Here is a 16908-nt window from a genome sequence, read left to right as displayed (position 1 = left end):
CTCCTTCCGGCTTTCTGCCCCACCCTCACGCATGCCCAGTAGAAGCGTTCGGCGTGCTCTAGACACCGTGCGGGTGCCGGGCCGGAACCTGCGTGTAGAGGAACCTTAGGCTCTGAGCTCCAGGTTGCGTAAGGCGTGTTTGCCGTACGGCTTCCGGCCGGCTCTCAGCCCTCGTGTGGCGCTGTAGTTGATAGCTATGGCGCCGCGCTTGTTGCGTCGACAGACCCTGGAACGGTGTTTGAGGGAAGTCAGGAAAGCCACCAGCCGACCCGAGTGCTTCCTCACGTAAGTACAGACCCAGGCCTGGGAGAGCGGCCTGCATCGCACGGGTGCTGGGCGGGCCGGCATCAGGCAACCTCCGAAAGGCTGGTAGGGAAGTTCAGGTTGCCTGAGCCCAAATTCGGACAAGTTTTGCTTCCTTGGCCTGTCAAACTTTTAACGGTGAAAGCGGTACACTGTAAATCTCCTACTTGTATGCTATTGAACTAAAACAAAGCTCAGTTAATTAGCGTTTAGAGAGCCTTATGACACATGCTACCTTATTGCATGAGGATTGCGCTTTCTGAATTTGTGTCCTCAATACCCAGCACTTACCTGTCATTAAGCCTTATTGAAAGTATGTACTTGTTGCGTGTCACGACTGAGTTTGCAGAGACTCACAGCCAAACATTAGGCAAAGCTCAGGAACCTCTCGGAAGACGGGGAGGAAGGATTGCAGGAGCCAGAGGTGTCCAGGACACCACAAAAACACGGCCCACAGAATCAACGAAGCTGGGCTCTTAGGGGCTCACAGAGACTGAAGAGGCAGCCTTGGAACCTGCATGCTCTTGGTCCTCTGCATATATGTTATGGTTGTTTGGCCTAAGGTTTTTGTGGGACTCCTATCAGTGGGAGTGAGGTGTCTCTGACTCTTACGACTGCTCTTGGGATTCTTTTCCTCCTACTGGGTTGCCTTGTCCAGCTTTGATATAAGGGTTTGTGCCTGGTCTTATTGCATCTTGTTAAGCCGTGTTCCGTTGATATTCCTAGAAGGCTTGCTTTTTTCTAAAGGGTAACCAGGAGCAGTGGCCCTGGGGGTGATGGGAGGTGGGTGGGAGGGATCGAGGGAGGAGATGCAGCAATAGGGGTGTATGTATGAAAGAAGAAAAAGAAAGAAAATTAGGACAGACTTCTGCCAACTCAGCACTTCGATTAAGTTCTGTAAAATTATGACTTGGGCTTATATTTCAAATCCATACTCTTAATATCACAGAACACTGTGTCCAAAGTACAGCTTCCCTGCCCTTCTAAGCTTACCTTTACTTTACCACTACCCAAGCTTACCTTTACTGCCCCAGTAAATGGCAGTTCTATTATTTCATTTCTTCAGATTTAGCTAGTCCACTTCCTCGATGTCTTTCTTTTCCTGTTATTTTAAAAAATATTTTTTCTGATTTGTTATCATCCTGTGAGTCCTGTCTAAATTATATTTAGACTTTGATTTCTGTTTGCCATACTCACTATCATGACTCTAACATAAACTTCCGTCATACTTTGGATGTTGCTTCAGCTTCCTAACAACTCTTTATTATCCTTTCTTTTCTGAATTGTAAATCAATCACTTCATCCTTTCTCTTGCAGCATTCTGTGTTCTCATTATACTTAGAATGACAAGTTCCTGTCTCTGAACCCCTGCATGGTTTGGGGGTTGGGCCCCAGAATCTATAACCATAGTCTCAAATTCAGTTTCCTCAATCACACTACAGTTGTCTTGGTCTTGCTATTCTTCCCATTGACTAAACTCAACTCTTTTTTTAGGGCGTTCGTTCTAAATGCTTCTTATAATCAGAATACATGTTCCCAGATCTTTACTATATAGTCTCTTTTTATCTGTAGGCCTCAATCTGTAGATCTCATTTCAGATGTTATATCCGTAGAAAGTTTTCTAGACTTATAGCCAGATGGCAATCACTTGCCAAATGAATAATAAATGAAGAGTGTATATAATGTAGCAGGGATTTAAGGCTGACTTATTGGATATCTCCAGGTAAGTAGATAAGTAGTGATTTTCCAGCCTTCAGTCTATACAGCAAAGTCAAAGACTTATAGTTTGCCTTATCAGCAAGATACACACTGTTAGGAACCAGAATCTGTACTTGAAATTGGTGCTTCATTTACATTTTATTTTGCAAATAAGGTATGGTTTTTATTTTTTCTTTTATTTCATAATTCTCGATGTTGTATAATTTTTCTCACTTAATCTCATTTCCCAATAGGATTCAAAATGGACTAGCATCAAACTTTACTTCTCTAACAAAAGTTCTGTATGATTTTAATAAAATATTAGAGAATGGCCAAATCTCTGGAAGTCCTTTACAAAAACTTGAGATAAACAATTTTGATGATGAACAAATTTGGCAACAACTAGAATTGCAAAATGAACCAATCTTACAATATTTCCAGAATGCAGTTAGTGAAACAATTGAGGACGAAGATATCAGCCTTCTCCCAGAAAGTGAAGATGAGGAGTGTGAAGAGGATGCCTCAGAGATGGAGGCTGACAGCCAGGAGAATCTAGAGACAGATTTGGAGGAGGAACAACTATCAGCCACAGATGGTGATGTTCCTAAAGGGAAGGAGAAAGCTGAAAGCTCAAGCAAATCTGACCCAAGAAAGAGTCCAGATTTCAGTGATGAGGATTCAGACCTTGACTTTGATATTGGCAAATTGGAACAGCAGACCAAGATGCAAATCAAGCCATCTGGAAAAACAAAAGAAAAGTCTGTAGTAGACGATAAATTCTTCAAACTATCTGAAATGGAGAACTTTTTAGAAAAAATGGAAAAAGAAGAGGAAAAAAAACCTGATGATGAAGAGGAGGAAGATATTGACCTGTTTGAAGACATTGATTCGGATGAAGGTGAAGGAGGGCTTTTTGGACAGCCGAAGATTAAGGTAAGGATTTAGGAAAAGAAACATCTTTAAATTAATTGTCACATTTTCCCAAGGAGAAATTTATTGTGCCTCAAATTTCATGAGAGAACAAGTGAAGTATTAAAAAAAAAGAAAGAAATTAAATTTAAAAACTGAACCAAAGGTACAAGAGTGTAAGCCTCAACAGTGGGAGGCTGAGGCAGGAAGATTATGTGTTCAAAACCAGCCCGGGCTAAGTGATGAGACCCTGTCTCAAAACATGCCCCTCTCCCCAATAAATATAAAAAAGAAACAAAAAGGCCAAGAGATGCTTTTAACAATTACCAATTTGGAGTTTTACTTAACTTATCTATTTACTTAAATAATAGTAGTTAGAAGTTTTGAGATATGGAATTGTGTAGTCTTATTTAATGTGTTATAAGTAGGTGTGTACTTTCATTCAATTCATTGTTTCAAGTGTCCTAATGGTTTTATGGTGGTTGTTAGTTTCCCTAATAACTATTTTTGGCTGGGATAGTGTTAACATTAGAGATCATTTTGTATGCGTGAATAATATATATAGGCACCTGAATGCGCTTATACATTTTTCTATCTTTAAACTTTTCAAAAATCTGTTTTATTTTAGTCAAATAAAAGTTCTAGAAATCTGAAATATAAGGACTTCTTTGATCCAGTTGAAAGTGATGGTGACTCAGCCAGTGTCGTTGATGATGAGCTGGGTTCAGAGAAAGAAGAACTTGCTGAAGGAACAGAGGAAAGCATGTCTGAAATGTAAGCATTTCAAATCTTTCTTCAGTTTGTATCAGGAGTGGTCCCTCCATGGGTGTAAAGTATGAACTCAGAGTTGTCAAATACATATCAGAAGTTAAACTCCAAATCTAGTAGAAGGCTCTCAGATAACAGACAGCTAGAAAATGTCTCAGAATTTCAAGGATATTGAAGATCATTTAAAAAAGAAAATTTGCGCCAGCAGGAGTAGTTTGCCTTTTATTATTTTATTTTATTTTATTTATTTGTTGTTTTTTTGGGGCAGGGTTTTTTTGTGTAGCCCTGGAACTTCCTCTGTAGACCAGGCTAGCCCCAAACTCACAGAGATCTGCCTGCCTCTGCCTCCTGAGTGCTGGGGTTAAAGGTGTATGTCACCACTGCCCAACTACCTTTTATATTGAAAGAAAGAAACTTGCATTTGAGTTTTGTGCCAATAATATATATATATTATTTTTTTAAGTTTTTAAATTTTATGTGTATGATTTTTTTTATATGTATGTCCACACACCATATATGTGTTTGTTGCCTGCAGAGACCAGAAAATAGTGTTAGCTCCCCTGGGACAGGAGATCCAGGGCCACCAGACATTTATGAGCCTCCATGTGAGTGCTGGGAATTGAATCTCTAAAAGAGCAGCCAGTCTTCTTAGCAATCTCTCTAGCTCCTGGTGTTATTTTATTTTAAAGCATTTTGTATCATGGGCTGATGAATAATATATTTGATGTATTAGTACTTTTGTTCTCTTTCAACATAGCCAGATTTCACTTAAAAAAAAAAATCAAAAAACAAAAAAACCTCTCCTCCTTAGCTAGGTATAATGGCTTATAAGTAATCACAACACTTGGAAAGAAGATGTAGAGCTCTGTTTTAGTTGAGCCTAGTTTACAGGAGAGTTCAAAGATAGTCAGGGATGTGGTAGGGCTGTTTCAAAAACAACAAAACGTAAAAGAAAGAAAGAAAAAAAAAATCTCTTTCTTTTGGGCCAGTGAGATGGCTCCGTGGATAAAAGCACTTGCCGTGCAAGAGACTAAGTGATCAGAAAATTTGATCCCCTTAAACTCATAAAAGTTTTCTTGTGGCCTCCACATTCATATTGTGGTACACATGCCCACACATGTTATGTATAGAAAATAATAATAATAAAAAAAAAAGAATATATTTTGTTCTTTAGAGACTTAGCAACCCTGGGAATTCTGAATATTATATAACATTAGGTATTAAAAAGTACTTTGTAATTAGAATATTTATCTTTGTGTTTCTAGTGACTTATAGTGTTTTTCCTTTGATAACCATCATGGAATTACAGGGATGAAGATAATGACCTGGAGGAAAATGAGGATAATGAGCAACATAAAGAAGGCTTGAAAAGAGTGACCTTTGCTTTGCCAGATGATGATGAGGCTGAAGATACGAGTCCCTTAGCTGTAAAGCAGGAATGTGATGAAGTTAAATCCTCTTTTGAAAAGAGACAGGAGAAGGTAATTCGGAGTGTTGTTGAATGTTTAACATGGTAGGAACTCACAAACTAAACTATTCTTTTAAAGGCAAATTCCTTGCTCCTAAAGATTATGTATACTAAGCTAGGTATTATTGTGTATTCCTGTAAATCCAGCACTTGGGAGACAGGAGGGTTATGTCAAGTTCACGACCAACATGGGCTACATAATGAGCATCAAACTTGTATCGACTACATAGGCAACCTTTTGTCATAAAAGAAATAATAATAATAATCCTTCGTAGGCTGTATATAGATACCACATGAAAAGCATCTTATAATTTTTATAAGTTAGTACCTCCATTTCTTAGCCTGTAACCTTCATTTGGAGCCAGGTTTGTAAAATATTTGTTTCTCTCTGCTTGTTTTCCTGACTGGAGTGCTTCTGCTTACCCATCCTGTGTAACTTTCAGCTGCTCTAGAAAGCACGTCTCTTTAGTGTAATGAGTGCCACACAGATGATATATATGCAACTAATTTTAATAACTTTATTTTGGCCCTTGTCCTTTGGTCCTGTCATTTATTCATTGTAAAATTACATCACATGGAAATAAGAATATTATAATTACCTAAAGAATTATTTTTTAAAAGCAATTTGAATTAAGTTGAGGATTGTCACCTTGTCCCTAGAAGAGATAGAAAGTCTAAAGGAAATAGCTTTATAGTGAGTTGCTACCTTAATGTCTTCCCACCTCATTCCTCCCTACCTCCCCAAAAATGCTTGGTTTCACAGAGGAATTATACAAACCTTCAAGAAATAAGTAATTTAGCGTTTAGTTGATATTCACATATAAAAAGTGAAGCAGAATTTATAACTGGGATGAACTACATCTGATGCAACATGTAAGTATGCACATAGTTGTTAGCCTCATTATTGAGTAGTGATCTAAGAATCCAAAATAATTTGATGAGAGCAATACCACAAAGTCAGATGGGCCTCATTTGTTTAATTCAGTATTAGGAAATCAAGCACAATTCTTGTTTTAGAGATTGAGGAGAAAAAAAAAATGTGATCACTTCTAGGTATATCAGGGAAATTTGACCAAATTTTGTTTCTTTTTTTATTCAGTGAACTAAATACCTTGGGTCAAGCTGCCATCATGGTCATTGACCTGATTCTAGAACAAGAATAAGGCAAACATGTCCATTGTTGCAATCCCCAGTGTTACCTAACGTCTATTTTAGACTTGTTCGTGTAAAAGATAAAGAAGGCTAAAGTGAAAGCACTGTTATTTGCAGAAGATCCAGTTCAGACCTAATAGGTGAGCAGAAGGGCAAACAGGAAACCTGGAAGATTCTGTAAGAGAAAACTAGCATTGTGTCTGCTAATGTCTTTAAAATTGTCTACTATGGGATAGAAATGAGAAAGTTAGGATTGGAGTCAAGAGCCAGGCACCATCAAACTAATATTCAAAGACAAAAATTAGTTTAGGATGTAATAATTCAGCATGCTAGTGGCTTGTAAAGATTTAGATCATTTGAGTAGAACAGAGCCCTCAAAGAGACCCTGCCACTTCTGGAAATTTAGTCCATTAGTAAACATAAGCATTTCAGATAACCCCTGTGTTATTTCCTAGATGAATGAAAAAATTGCATCTTTGGAAAAAGAGTTGTTGGAACAAAAGCCTTGGCAGCTTCAAGGGGAAGTGACAGCACAGAAGCGGCCAGAGAACAGTCTGCTGGAAGAGACCCTCCACTTTGACCATGCCGTCAGGATGGGTATGGCGCCTGCTGACCTTCCGCAATGTGTCTACCTTTGTGCTTTTTTGTAGTTAGTTTCAGAAAGATTTTGAGAAGTGTTTATTTTTTTTCCCTGCTTCTTGTTTTAAAAAAACTTGCAATCATACAGAAAAGTTGAGAAAAAATAGTACAGCGGATATCTGTGTGCCATTTAATTCACCAATTGGTAACAGTTTGCAATCTTTGCCTTTGGTCTCCTGTTCATCTTTGTGATTATGTATGCCATTTCCCCATCACTAAAAAGTAATTTTCAGAGGCTGAAAAATGGCTGTGTTGTTAAAAAAAACAAAAACTTGTTTGGTAAGCATGCAGACCTAAATTAAGGTCGCCTGTCCACACACAAAGCTGTAACCCTAGTGCTGAAGAAGCTGGAGAGAGCTGACCAACTAGTCTGGTGGAATTGACGTCTTAGGGTTAGTAAGCTGGAGGGCATTCCAATGAGGTATGCAGTGGTGACTTCTGGCCTCCGCATGACACATGTGCGTGCGTGCACATGCAGCCACTCACACAGAAGGAAAGTGAGGGTGTCCCAGGGCATTGGGATGGGAGTGTTGTCATTTACCATATCCATTCACGTTTTATGGTTCTTACACTTGGAGGAACTTCAGAAGGCTTACTGAATCCTAGATGGACCAACAGATAGAGGTGGAATGTTTGCCTAGGATGCTTGAATTCCTGCATATGATCCCTGTGAATCCTTATCCTGCAGAATCTAGGCATGATGGCCTCTGCTAGCACTTGAGGTAAAAGCAGAAGTGTCAGAGGTCCAACAGAAGTTCAGAATCATCCTTAGGTTACTTGACCAGTTTCAGGCCCAGCCTGGGCTGTGTGAGACACAGACATACATAAATACACACACATACACAGAGGGAAAGGGAGAATTTTTTTTCTGAAGAAATAAAATATAAATTTATTTGAACTTTTTTTTCCTTCCTACTCCCCCTACCCCCCCCAAAAAAAAAATAGGGTCTCTGTGTAGACCTGGCTATTCAAGAATTCACTCTGTAAACCAGATTGGCCTTAGCCACCTGCTTTTGCCTCTTGAGTGCAGGAATGAAAGGCTTATACTGTCACTCCCAGCTTTGAACTTAATGGATACAAGAAAGAACTTGATGAGATAGCCAGGGTTTGCAGTTTAATTGTGAACAGTTTGGTGAACTGTGGCAGGATCCAGGCCTAAATATAGAACACTATAACCAATTCTCCACTGTCTGATTAGAAGGTGTATGGTTGGCCTATGAATTTGTATTTTTAGTAAGTTCCCAGGTGCTGCTTATGTTGTGGGTCTGACAAAGATTTGCAAATACCTGGTCTGCTTTGTATTTTTCTAAAGAACATGTATTGTGTTTCTTTTAGCCCCTGTAATTACAGAGGAAACTACCCTCCAGCTAGAAGATATCATTAAACAGAGGATACGAGATCAGGTCAGTAAGAATTGAATTTTAATTTAATTTTAACTGCAATTTTTAGAAATAACGCTTTGTTAATTTGTACTTGAGCCTCTTGGCTTTAAAGCCCTGAGACTGGACACAGGTATCTTCATCTTCACTGTAGGGCATTGCTCTTTACTCACACCCAGGAAAGCAGCATGCCTGATGGGAAGAGTGGCCAGTATCTTCTGTCCTGCATCTTGTTGACTGGGGGACAGTAGAGCTAAGGATGGACATCTGGCTTGCTGTGGTCATACCCAGGACCCTTCCTCAGTCTAGGCACAGTATCTGCTGTAGTAAATCAAGGTGGATCTTTTCAGATGTTAATGAACTAGCAAAAAATTTTGGGGTGTTGATCTGGTTTTTTAGCTTAGAATAAAAATAGGCATTATGTAACAAGTACAGTAAGAGACTTCCTTAATCTGTCTAAATGGAGGAGCCAGAGCAGACGATACTGGATGAGAGTACCTTAAATTTTAGAATAAAGTACAAGAACTAGGTTTATTTTATTATGTGGTAAATTGGGCTGGAGAAATGACCCTAAAGTAAAATAAATCTAAGGGCTGGTGGTGTGCCTCTGCTAGAACCTTTGCTTGGCATGCATGAGGTTCTGGTTCAGTTCCTAGCAAATGGTGACAAGGAAATTAAAGTAGGTAACCAAGAGAAAGACTACTTTAAAACAAAATTGGAGAAGACTAATTTAAAACAAATATTTGGGCTATAATGTCCTCTTCGCTCTTCATCATGCTTTATTATTTGTGACTTAGAAAAAAAAATCACCTTTTTTTTTTTTTTTTTTTTTTTTGAGATGGAGTCTCACTGTATAGCCCTGGGTGGCCTGGGATACTGAATAGACCAGGCTTGTTTAGAGCTCACAAAGATCTTTCTACCTCTGCCTTGCAAGTACTAGGATTAAAGGTGTGGACCATAAAAACTAGCACTTATTATTTATTATCACTATTTTTGAGGAAGAGTTTCATGTTCCCCTTGGTGGCCTGGGACTGAGTAGCCTGGGGATGACCTTGAGCTTCTTCTGATCCTCCTGCCTCAACCTTTCAATTGCTGGTATTGCACGCATGGACTACCATGCCAATTTTGTGCGGCTGACAATTAAACCCAAGGCTTCATGCATGTAAGACAAGCATTCTACCACCTGAGCTGTATCCCTAGCCCCAGATAATCACTTTTGAAGTTGAAAATTAATTTCTTTGCTTTAATTCTTACTAAGCATAGAAATAAATGTTTAATTCTATTATTTGCATTTCAGGCTTGGGATGATGTCGAACGAAAAGAAAAACCTAAAGAGGATGCATATGAATATAAGAAGCGTTTGACATTAGACCATGAGAAGAGTAAGCTGAGCCTTGCTGAGATTTATGAGCAGGAATATATCAAACTCAACCAGGTAAGTTAACGTCCAAAGCAAGGCTGTGCTTACTAAAGACAACCCAGATCTTCAGTCAGTCCTGATCTAATCTAGCTCTCAGACACTGGGAATAGAGGGCTCATAATGTTCCTACTGAATACGAGAGAGGTGGGATTTGCTCTGGAAAGAGTATTGGGAGTCATAAGTTTGTATAATCAGCTAATGATTTTTTAGCAATTATAGGGTATTATAATTCTAAAATCATATTTCCTTGATATTTGAAGTAATATATTTTACATCTTTATGAAGTGATCTTGATCTTTAGTCTCTTGTTTGTTTTATTTTTCTTAAATTCTAATTAATTTCTAGTTAAATAGCAGGACAAGGTCATATCCTGGGAAGACAATTCTTCACCTGGGTTTATTGGGATGAGTGCTGATGACACATGTTATCTGACTTGAGCCACAGGAACAGAGAGCCAATCACTTCTTACTCCTGTTCTCCCCATCCCCCATGCTTGTGTGTGCCTTTTGTGCCTCTGTGTCTTCATTATGAAAAACAAAAGCAAGCAAACAAAAGACGATCTTAGCCTTTCACAATGCACATTTGGGGCTAGGGGAAGAACAAATATAAAATTTTGACGTAGAGTTAAATGGCTGTCATGTGTCTATCAGTGTGATTGATTAATCTGAGTGACTCTTTTAACAGTGTACATTCACATAACATAAAAGTAAACATTCTTTTACATAAACAGTTTCTTAGGTATGATAGTACACTCTTGAAATCCTAGGACTCAGGGGATCAGTAAGGACGCTCATATTTTGAAGCGGTTCTGTGCTACATAGTGAGACTCTGTCTCGAAAAACCAAAAATAAGTAACGGAATAATTCCGAAGCACCTACTGTAGCACGTACTGTTTTGGGCACATGCAGCCTCACTGTAGCTTCCCAAGTCCTTGCCCACCAGTCTGCTGCTTCCTAGTCCGCCCCTTCTCTGCGCTATTACATCCTACGTCTGTGAATGTACCTGTTTGGGACATTTTATATACATGAAGTCACACAGTTTGTGACTTTATTTAGCATTATATCTTTATGTTGGCAGCATCTATCAGCACTTTATTTCTGTTTTATTGCTGGACAATATTCCATTTAAATATGTGCCACTGTTTCTTGATTCATTTTTCAGGAGATGAACATGTGGACTATTCCCACCTTCTGGATATAGCAAATCCTACTCTGTGTGTGTGTGTGTGTGTGTGTGTGTGTGTGTGTGTGTGTGTGTGTATCTACTTTAGTTTCCTTGGCGCTCTATCTAGGAGGGAAATGCTAATTCTCTTTAACCTTCTGTGGCCAAACATTTTGCCACTGTGGCTACATCATTTTGCTTTGCGACCAGTGATTCCCAGGGTTTTCTTCCTCCTCACCAACATTTGTTAATTTTTCTTAAACTTAGTGATCTTACTGTCAGTAGTGTAACTCTTGGTGGAAAATACCAAAGCAATTAAACTGTTATTTCTAAATTTCAGAGGTGTACTAAAATGTGTGCCATGTGTTCTTTGGAGGCACTGGCACCATTATGGTGCTGATACCTATAATTTGCTTTTAGGACATTCTTCTTTTTTCCTTCCCTTTTTAAACAAGGTAACACTTTGTAACCAAACTGTTCATGAGCTTGTAGTGCTCCTGCCTCAGCCTCCTGGGTGCTGGGAATTACTGGTAGCACTATCATCCCTGCATGTTAGCCTTGTCTGACCCCAGACTCACAGAGATCTGCTCGTCTCTGCCCAGTGCAGGGGTCAAAGATGTGCACCACCACATTGGGCTGGAACGTTGATGGATAGTTTAAGCTGTGGTTCTGAAAACCTGGGGGCACCCTTGTGGCCTGTAGTGTTTTATCTGTGGCACACTGCTAAGCTGCTTTGTCTGATGTTGACTTTGCTCATTTAGCAAAAGACAGAAGAAGAAGAAAATCCAGAGCATGTAGAAATTCAGAAGATGATGGATTCTCTCTTCCTAAAATTGGATGCTCTGTCAAACTTTCACTTCATCCCCAAACCGGTATGTGAATTAACAATGCAGTATTGAACTTAATAGCTCTGTGTGTGAACTTAATAGCTCCGAGCTCTGGGAAGCCTAGCTTTTCAGTTGGCATCAGGACTTACCCTACAAGTTACTACAGGACTTTTGTAAAGGAGGGTCACTTTGTCTTCTGTATTGCTGCAACCTCATCTCTAGCAGGCCCCTGGTCACCTTCAGCTCTTAGCCTCAGTGATCCTCCTCTTGAGTCCATCCCTCACATTGATCAGTGCCTTTGCAAGTCATATCATGTCTTGCTTACATCACATTCATTGCCCAAAACACTACGCTGGTTCTTACTGTTTCCATTTTACAGATGAGCATACTGAAGTTGGAATACAGGGGGCCAGAACTGGGCCCATGTGCTCTGCACTACTCAGTGTGCTCCATCCAGTTCCAGACTTCTCATTCTCCTTTCCAGTCCTAAGTCTTTCCTGGGTTGGCTGAGAATCCATAGACTCTGTGAAACTCCATCTGATAACAGACATTTGTGGTTCCATATAACAGTTCTGAACCACACATTGCCCTTTATTGTCTCTTTTGAATGTCATGAACTAAAGACTAGTCTAGATGTCAGAGCATGCAAGACTGAAGGAAAACATCGGGTATCCACCTCCCTATCTCTTGAGACATGTCTCTTCATTAACTCTGAAGGTCACTGTTTCAGATAGACTAACTCAGTGAGTTACCGGAATCTGCCTGTCTCTTCTTTGCCAGCACTGGACTTAAAAGGCATGCACAGATATACCCATTTGTTACATGGAGACTGGTGATTTGAATTGATATCCTCCCACTTCTATAGCAACCACTTAACCTACTGATCCATTTCTCCGGCCTCTATTTGCCTTAGTTTAAAATACACTTTTGTTGTGTTTTGCATTTTACTCTACAGGTCCCTCTAATATTTTCCTTTTCATATTCAGGTCTGTGTCTCATATTATCTCTGCAGACATGAACTGTGTAACAGCTGCCATGTTCTATTGTATTTTGAGATTGCTTCCCTGTTTTTCCCTGTTTCTTTTTGGTTGTCAGGGAGCACAGTATTTCTCCTAAATATCTGAACAGTGGCCAGTTGGAAGAGATTTTGTTTGTTTGTTTGTTTTATATTTCACATCTTCCTGCTTAGAATGTAGGGTCTTAGCCTGTTTCTAATGTGTTTTTCCTCATATAGCATTTCCCCAGAACATTGCCCTTTGCCTGGCCTGGACACTGGCATCTTGAAATGACAGTAGCTAAGTTTACCCATACAGTCCCTCACAAGATTGAGCCTCTTAATATTCTCTCATGTACGTTCTTTTAGTTTTTATAAACAGTTTCTTTCCACTTCATGCTAATATATAAAGATAGGTTTCTAGTAGCTTGAATAGTTTTTAACAGGTAATCTTTATTTTTCTCATAAGCATTTTTTATATTTCTTCAGAGAGCTTAGATATTTCCAAAATGAAAAGCAAGGTAACAAATTAAAGTTGATGGAATTGCTTGAGAATGTCTACATAGTGGCATGAAGTAGTATTTGACTGTAGCCAAGGTGTTATGTAGATATGTAAGTGTAAATGCTATTGGAATGTTTTGGTGCTGCTCATTGTCATGATTGTCATTCCAGTCAGCACAGTAATGTAATGTGGTTTTTTGTTTGTTTTGTTTTCCTTTTTTTTTCTAGTGTGTGATTAAAAAAAAATGATTCTCTCATGCAATACATCCTATCCTAACCACAGCTTCTCTCTCTACTCCTCTCCATTCACCACCCACATCCCCCCTCTCTCAGATCCACCCCCTACTTCATTTCTCCCAAGAAAAGAGTAGGCCTCCCAGGGATCTCAAGCAAACACAGCACAAGATGCTGGAGCACGAATTATAGTTACAGTTCCTCACATCAAGGCAACTCAGGAGGAGGAAAGGGTCCTAAGAGCAGGTGAAAGAGTCAGACCCCTACTTGCACTGTCAGGAATCCCCCAAAACACCAAGCCAACAACCACAATATAATATGCAAATTATGCAATATGCAAAAATCAACACCATAAAAAACTTCTTGGACAATATTTGCTCCATTTCCTTCTCCCCACTAAATACTTTATTTCTTTTCTAGCCTGTTCCTGAAATTAAAGTTGTATCTAATCTGCCAGCCATAACCATGGAGGAAGTGGCCCCAGTGAGTGTCAGTGATGCAGCCCTTCTGGCCCCAGAGGAAATTAAGGTAAGAAGCCAGTATGGAAATGTTTGGTGACTCTGTACATAAGTTCATTGCAGCCAGATCTGCATTATTTAATGTGACTTTCTTTGAGTTTTAGTTTTTTTTAATATACCTCAGTAACTTCTAGGTATAGTCTCCCCACACCCATGTAACTGAGTTGTACATCCATGAATTCAGCCAACTGCACGTTGAAAATATTCAGCAAAGAAAGTTAAGTCTGTGTTGAGCATGTGTAGATGTTACAACAGCTATTTGTGTGTAGTGTTTTCAGTGTCCTAGGGCTTCATGTAATCCATGAATAGTTTGAAGCATACGGAAGCATGGATATAGGTGATACAAATGCATGTGGGAACCTGGGGTGTCTGCAGGGCCTTGGGACTACTGAGCCTCTGTCAATATGGATGTCGACATAGACAAATGATCAGTTGTACAATACTTAAAAACTAATCTTGTGTAGTTGTTCATCAGTGAAAGTTGAAGGTGAGACTACTACAAATGCTTTAAAGTGCTTGTTTTAGCCTTGTAAAAATCCAGTGATTCCTTAGTATTAGCCCACCCCACGCAACTTTGTCCACAGCAATCACAAAGTGCAGTGAAAGTTCGCAGTGTTAAAGCCTAGAATCTAGCAAACCATTTAGACACTGGGTACACCAGGTGCTGCCATCCTCTGACTCCTGAACATGCACATTCTTCCCGTACAGAAACAGTGGCTTCTGGCAGGCCCACATCTATTCTGCTGGCGTAGCTTCGGGCCCCCTTTTCTGCCTTACCTGCTTTGTTACATGTATAGTCAGAACTTCTGTCAGAGCCCCTGCTGTCTTATACCTGTGGTAACCTGGCATGAGGAGCTGACAGCTCTGGAGAAATGAGGAAGTCAGTCTTTGCTGGAGAAAAGTTGCCCTGCTTTCTCTCTTCCTTGATTTCTGGGACCTATTGATCCAATCCCAGGGCCTGTCATATTCACAGATTAGAGTCAAGGCTGAGTCAGACATGTCCTGTGACTCATGGTGGAGAGCACCTGTTGGCTGGTACAGGGGGCCTTGAGAGCCTAGCTCTCTGTTTCCTGTGTGAGTTCATTTGGGCCTGAGTTCTTCCTTCAGGCCAGAATACAGTGTAAGCTTTAGAGTTACCAGAGCTCCTTGGAACCAAACAGGGCTTGCTCTGCATCCTCAGACATCCAGCCATTGGCTGTTGTGTGCTCATCTTTTATCCCTCAGCAGATGCTTGAGTGGGATAACTAGTATGGTGTTGTTTAGGGTTCTTTTTTGTTTTTGTTTTTTGTTTGTTTGTTTGTTTTTGTTTTCCTAATAGGAGAAAAATAAAGCTGGAGATCTAAAAACAGATGCTGAGAAAACAGCTACAGATAAGAAACGAGAACGGAGGAAAAAGAAATATCAGAAGCGCTTGAAAATAAAGGAAAAGGAGAAGCGGAGAAAATTGCGTGAAAAGAGCAACCCAGATCAGCCTGGGAAGTCCAGCAGAGCAGCAGCCTCAGAGAAACTGAAACAGTTGACCAAGTCAGGCAAAGTGTCATTGTTAAAGGTAAGTAAGGAGAGGCCTGTAGGGGTGCATGGCATGCCTTGGGCTATTTCTCAGCTAGGGTGTCGAGGTGTCGATCTGCTTCTGGGTTCTAGAGGCACAGTGCTCGAGGGTGGCTTCAGCACCCTACAGGCTTTCTGTAGACCTTTACAATAATAGCTCTGACAGCCTGTTTTCTACTCTCTTCTCCCTTAAGATACAAGGCTGTTGTTATAATGGAATGCATTTGTAAAGGTAGCCCATTGAGTTTTTGTAGTGGCTCTTCATGTTTATGCATTTATTCATTATTGTAATCAAAATGTACTGCTAGACTTGGCTTTTCTCACATAAGCACATTTTTATAACATCTCTGTTCTGTTTTAACTGCAGGATGAACGAAAAGATAAGCCCTTAAAGTCATCTCAAGCATTCTTTTCTAAGTTGCAAGATCAAGTAAAAATGCAGATTAACGATGCAAAACAACCAGGAAAGATAAAGAAGAAAAAGCAGGACATTTCTGTTCATAAATTAAAGCTATAATATATTTGAGTTTAGTATATAAATCTGTAAATTTCTGTCATTATTTTGTTTTATAATAAAATTCTTAAGACCTCTCTTAGTTTGTTTCCTGTTGTTTTGATAAAGCCCATGACCAAAACAACTTGTGGAAAAAAAGGCTAATTTCATCTTTTAGTTTACAGTTTATTGCTGAGAGAATTCAAGACAGTAACTGGCAGCAGGAACTGAGACACAGACCACGGAGAAACATTCTACTGGCTTGCTCCCTGTGGCTTTCCCAGCTTGCTTTCTCATACAACACAGAACTTCTTCCTCGGGGGTGGTACCATCCATAGTGGGCTGGGTCAATCATTAATTCAGGAAATGTTCCACAGACTTCCCTACAAGAGTCTTTAGAGGCATTTTCTTAATTGAGGTTCTTTTTTCCCAGATGACCCTGGCTTGTATTAAGCTGATAATAAGTAAATAACCAGCTCAGACGCATCTTTGCCTGATGGGAACTGAGAATTCACAGGGTAATGGCAAACTTAATTGGAAAGCCTTGCTGGGACCATGGATCTCAAACCTGTAACCCCAGCCATTCAGGAGATGGAGGCTGAAGGATGATTTTCCTTAGCTATGTAGTGAATTGGAGGCCAGCTTGGACCTCACTATACCCTAAAACAACAAAAAACCAAATAATAGAAAGCCTGTCTGGTTTTTCTCTGGGTGTGAAACAGGTCTGAGCTTCCCCACCCGCTTCCTGCATTAGTTCTGTCCCAGCTATTCCACTGACTCAGCATGTTGCCTGCTCTGAGAGGCACCCAGAGCCAGCCACTTTGCTCACAGCCAGCTGCCTATGTACATAGTCCTTTGATTTCTTGATTTTTCTCCCACTATCATGTCACAAAACA

The 16908-nt window shown here is 39.9% G+C and overlaps 1 protein-coding gene across 1 annotated transcript; it reads left to right on the top strand.

Moving 5' to 3' along the window:
- Positions 1 to 86: 86 nt before the first annotated feature.
- On the top strand, positions 87 to 16115 carry Mphosph10 (M-phase phosphoprotein 10). Its single transcript, XM_021659951.2, has 11 exons — positions 87 to 285; positions 2256 to 2934; positions 3539 to 3684; positions 4988 to 5159; positions 6754 to 6895; positions 8273 to 8340; positions 9614 to 9751; positions 11659 to 11769; positions 13874 to 13981; positions 15290 to 15520; positions 15887 to 16115. Exons 1-11 carry the CDS (start codon positions 197 to 199, stop codon positions 16034 to 16036), a joined length of 2034 nt encoding a protein of 677 aa, XP_021515626.1. The 5' UTR covers positions 87 to 196; the 3' UTR covers positions 16037 to 16115.
- Positions 16116 to 16908: the final 793 nt, after the last annotated feature.

This window comes from Meriones unguiculatus, chromosome 14 (genome assembly GCF_030254825.1).
Source record: "Meriones unguiculatus strain TT.TT164.6M chromosome 14, Bangor_MerUng_6.1, whole genome shotgun sequence".
NCBI lineage: Eukaryota > Metazoa > Chordata > Mammalia > Rodentia > Muridae > Meriones > Meriones unguiculatus.
The sequence above is the reverse complement of the archived record's forward strand: the minus strand, read 5'-3'. Positions and strand labels throughout refer to the sequence as shown.

What these genes read in the sequence shown, in the direction of transcription:
- Mphosph10 (XM_021659951.2), top strand. Translation starts at nt 197, where the DNA reads ATGGCGCCGCGCTTGTTGCGTCGACAGACCCTGGAACGGTGTTTGAGG. An exon ending in CGACCCGAGTGCTTCCTCAC is followed by an intron (nt 286 to 2,255) that starts GTAAGTACAGAC and finishes ATTTCCCAATAG; the next exon opens with GATTCAAAATGGACTAGCAT. An exon ending in TGACCATGCCGTCAGGATGG is followed by an intron (nt 6,896 to 8,272) that starts GTATGGCGCCTG and finishes TGTTTCTTTTAG; the next exon opens with CCCCTGTAATTACAGAGGAA.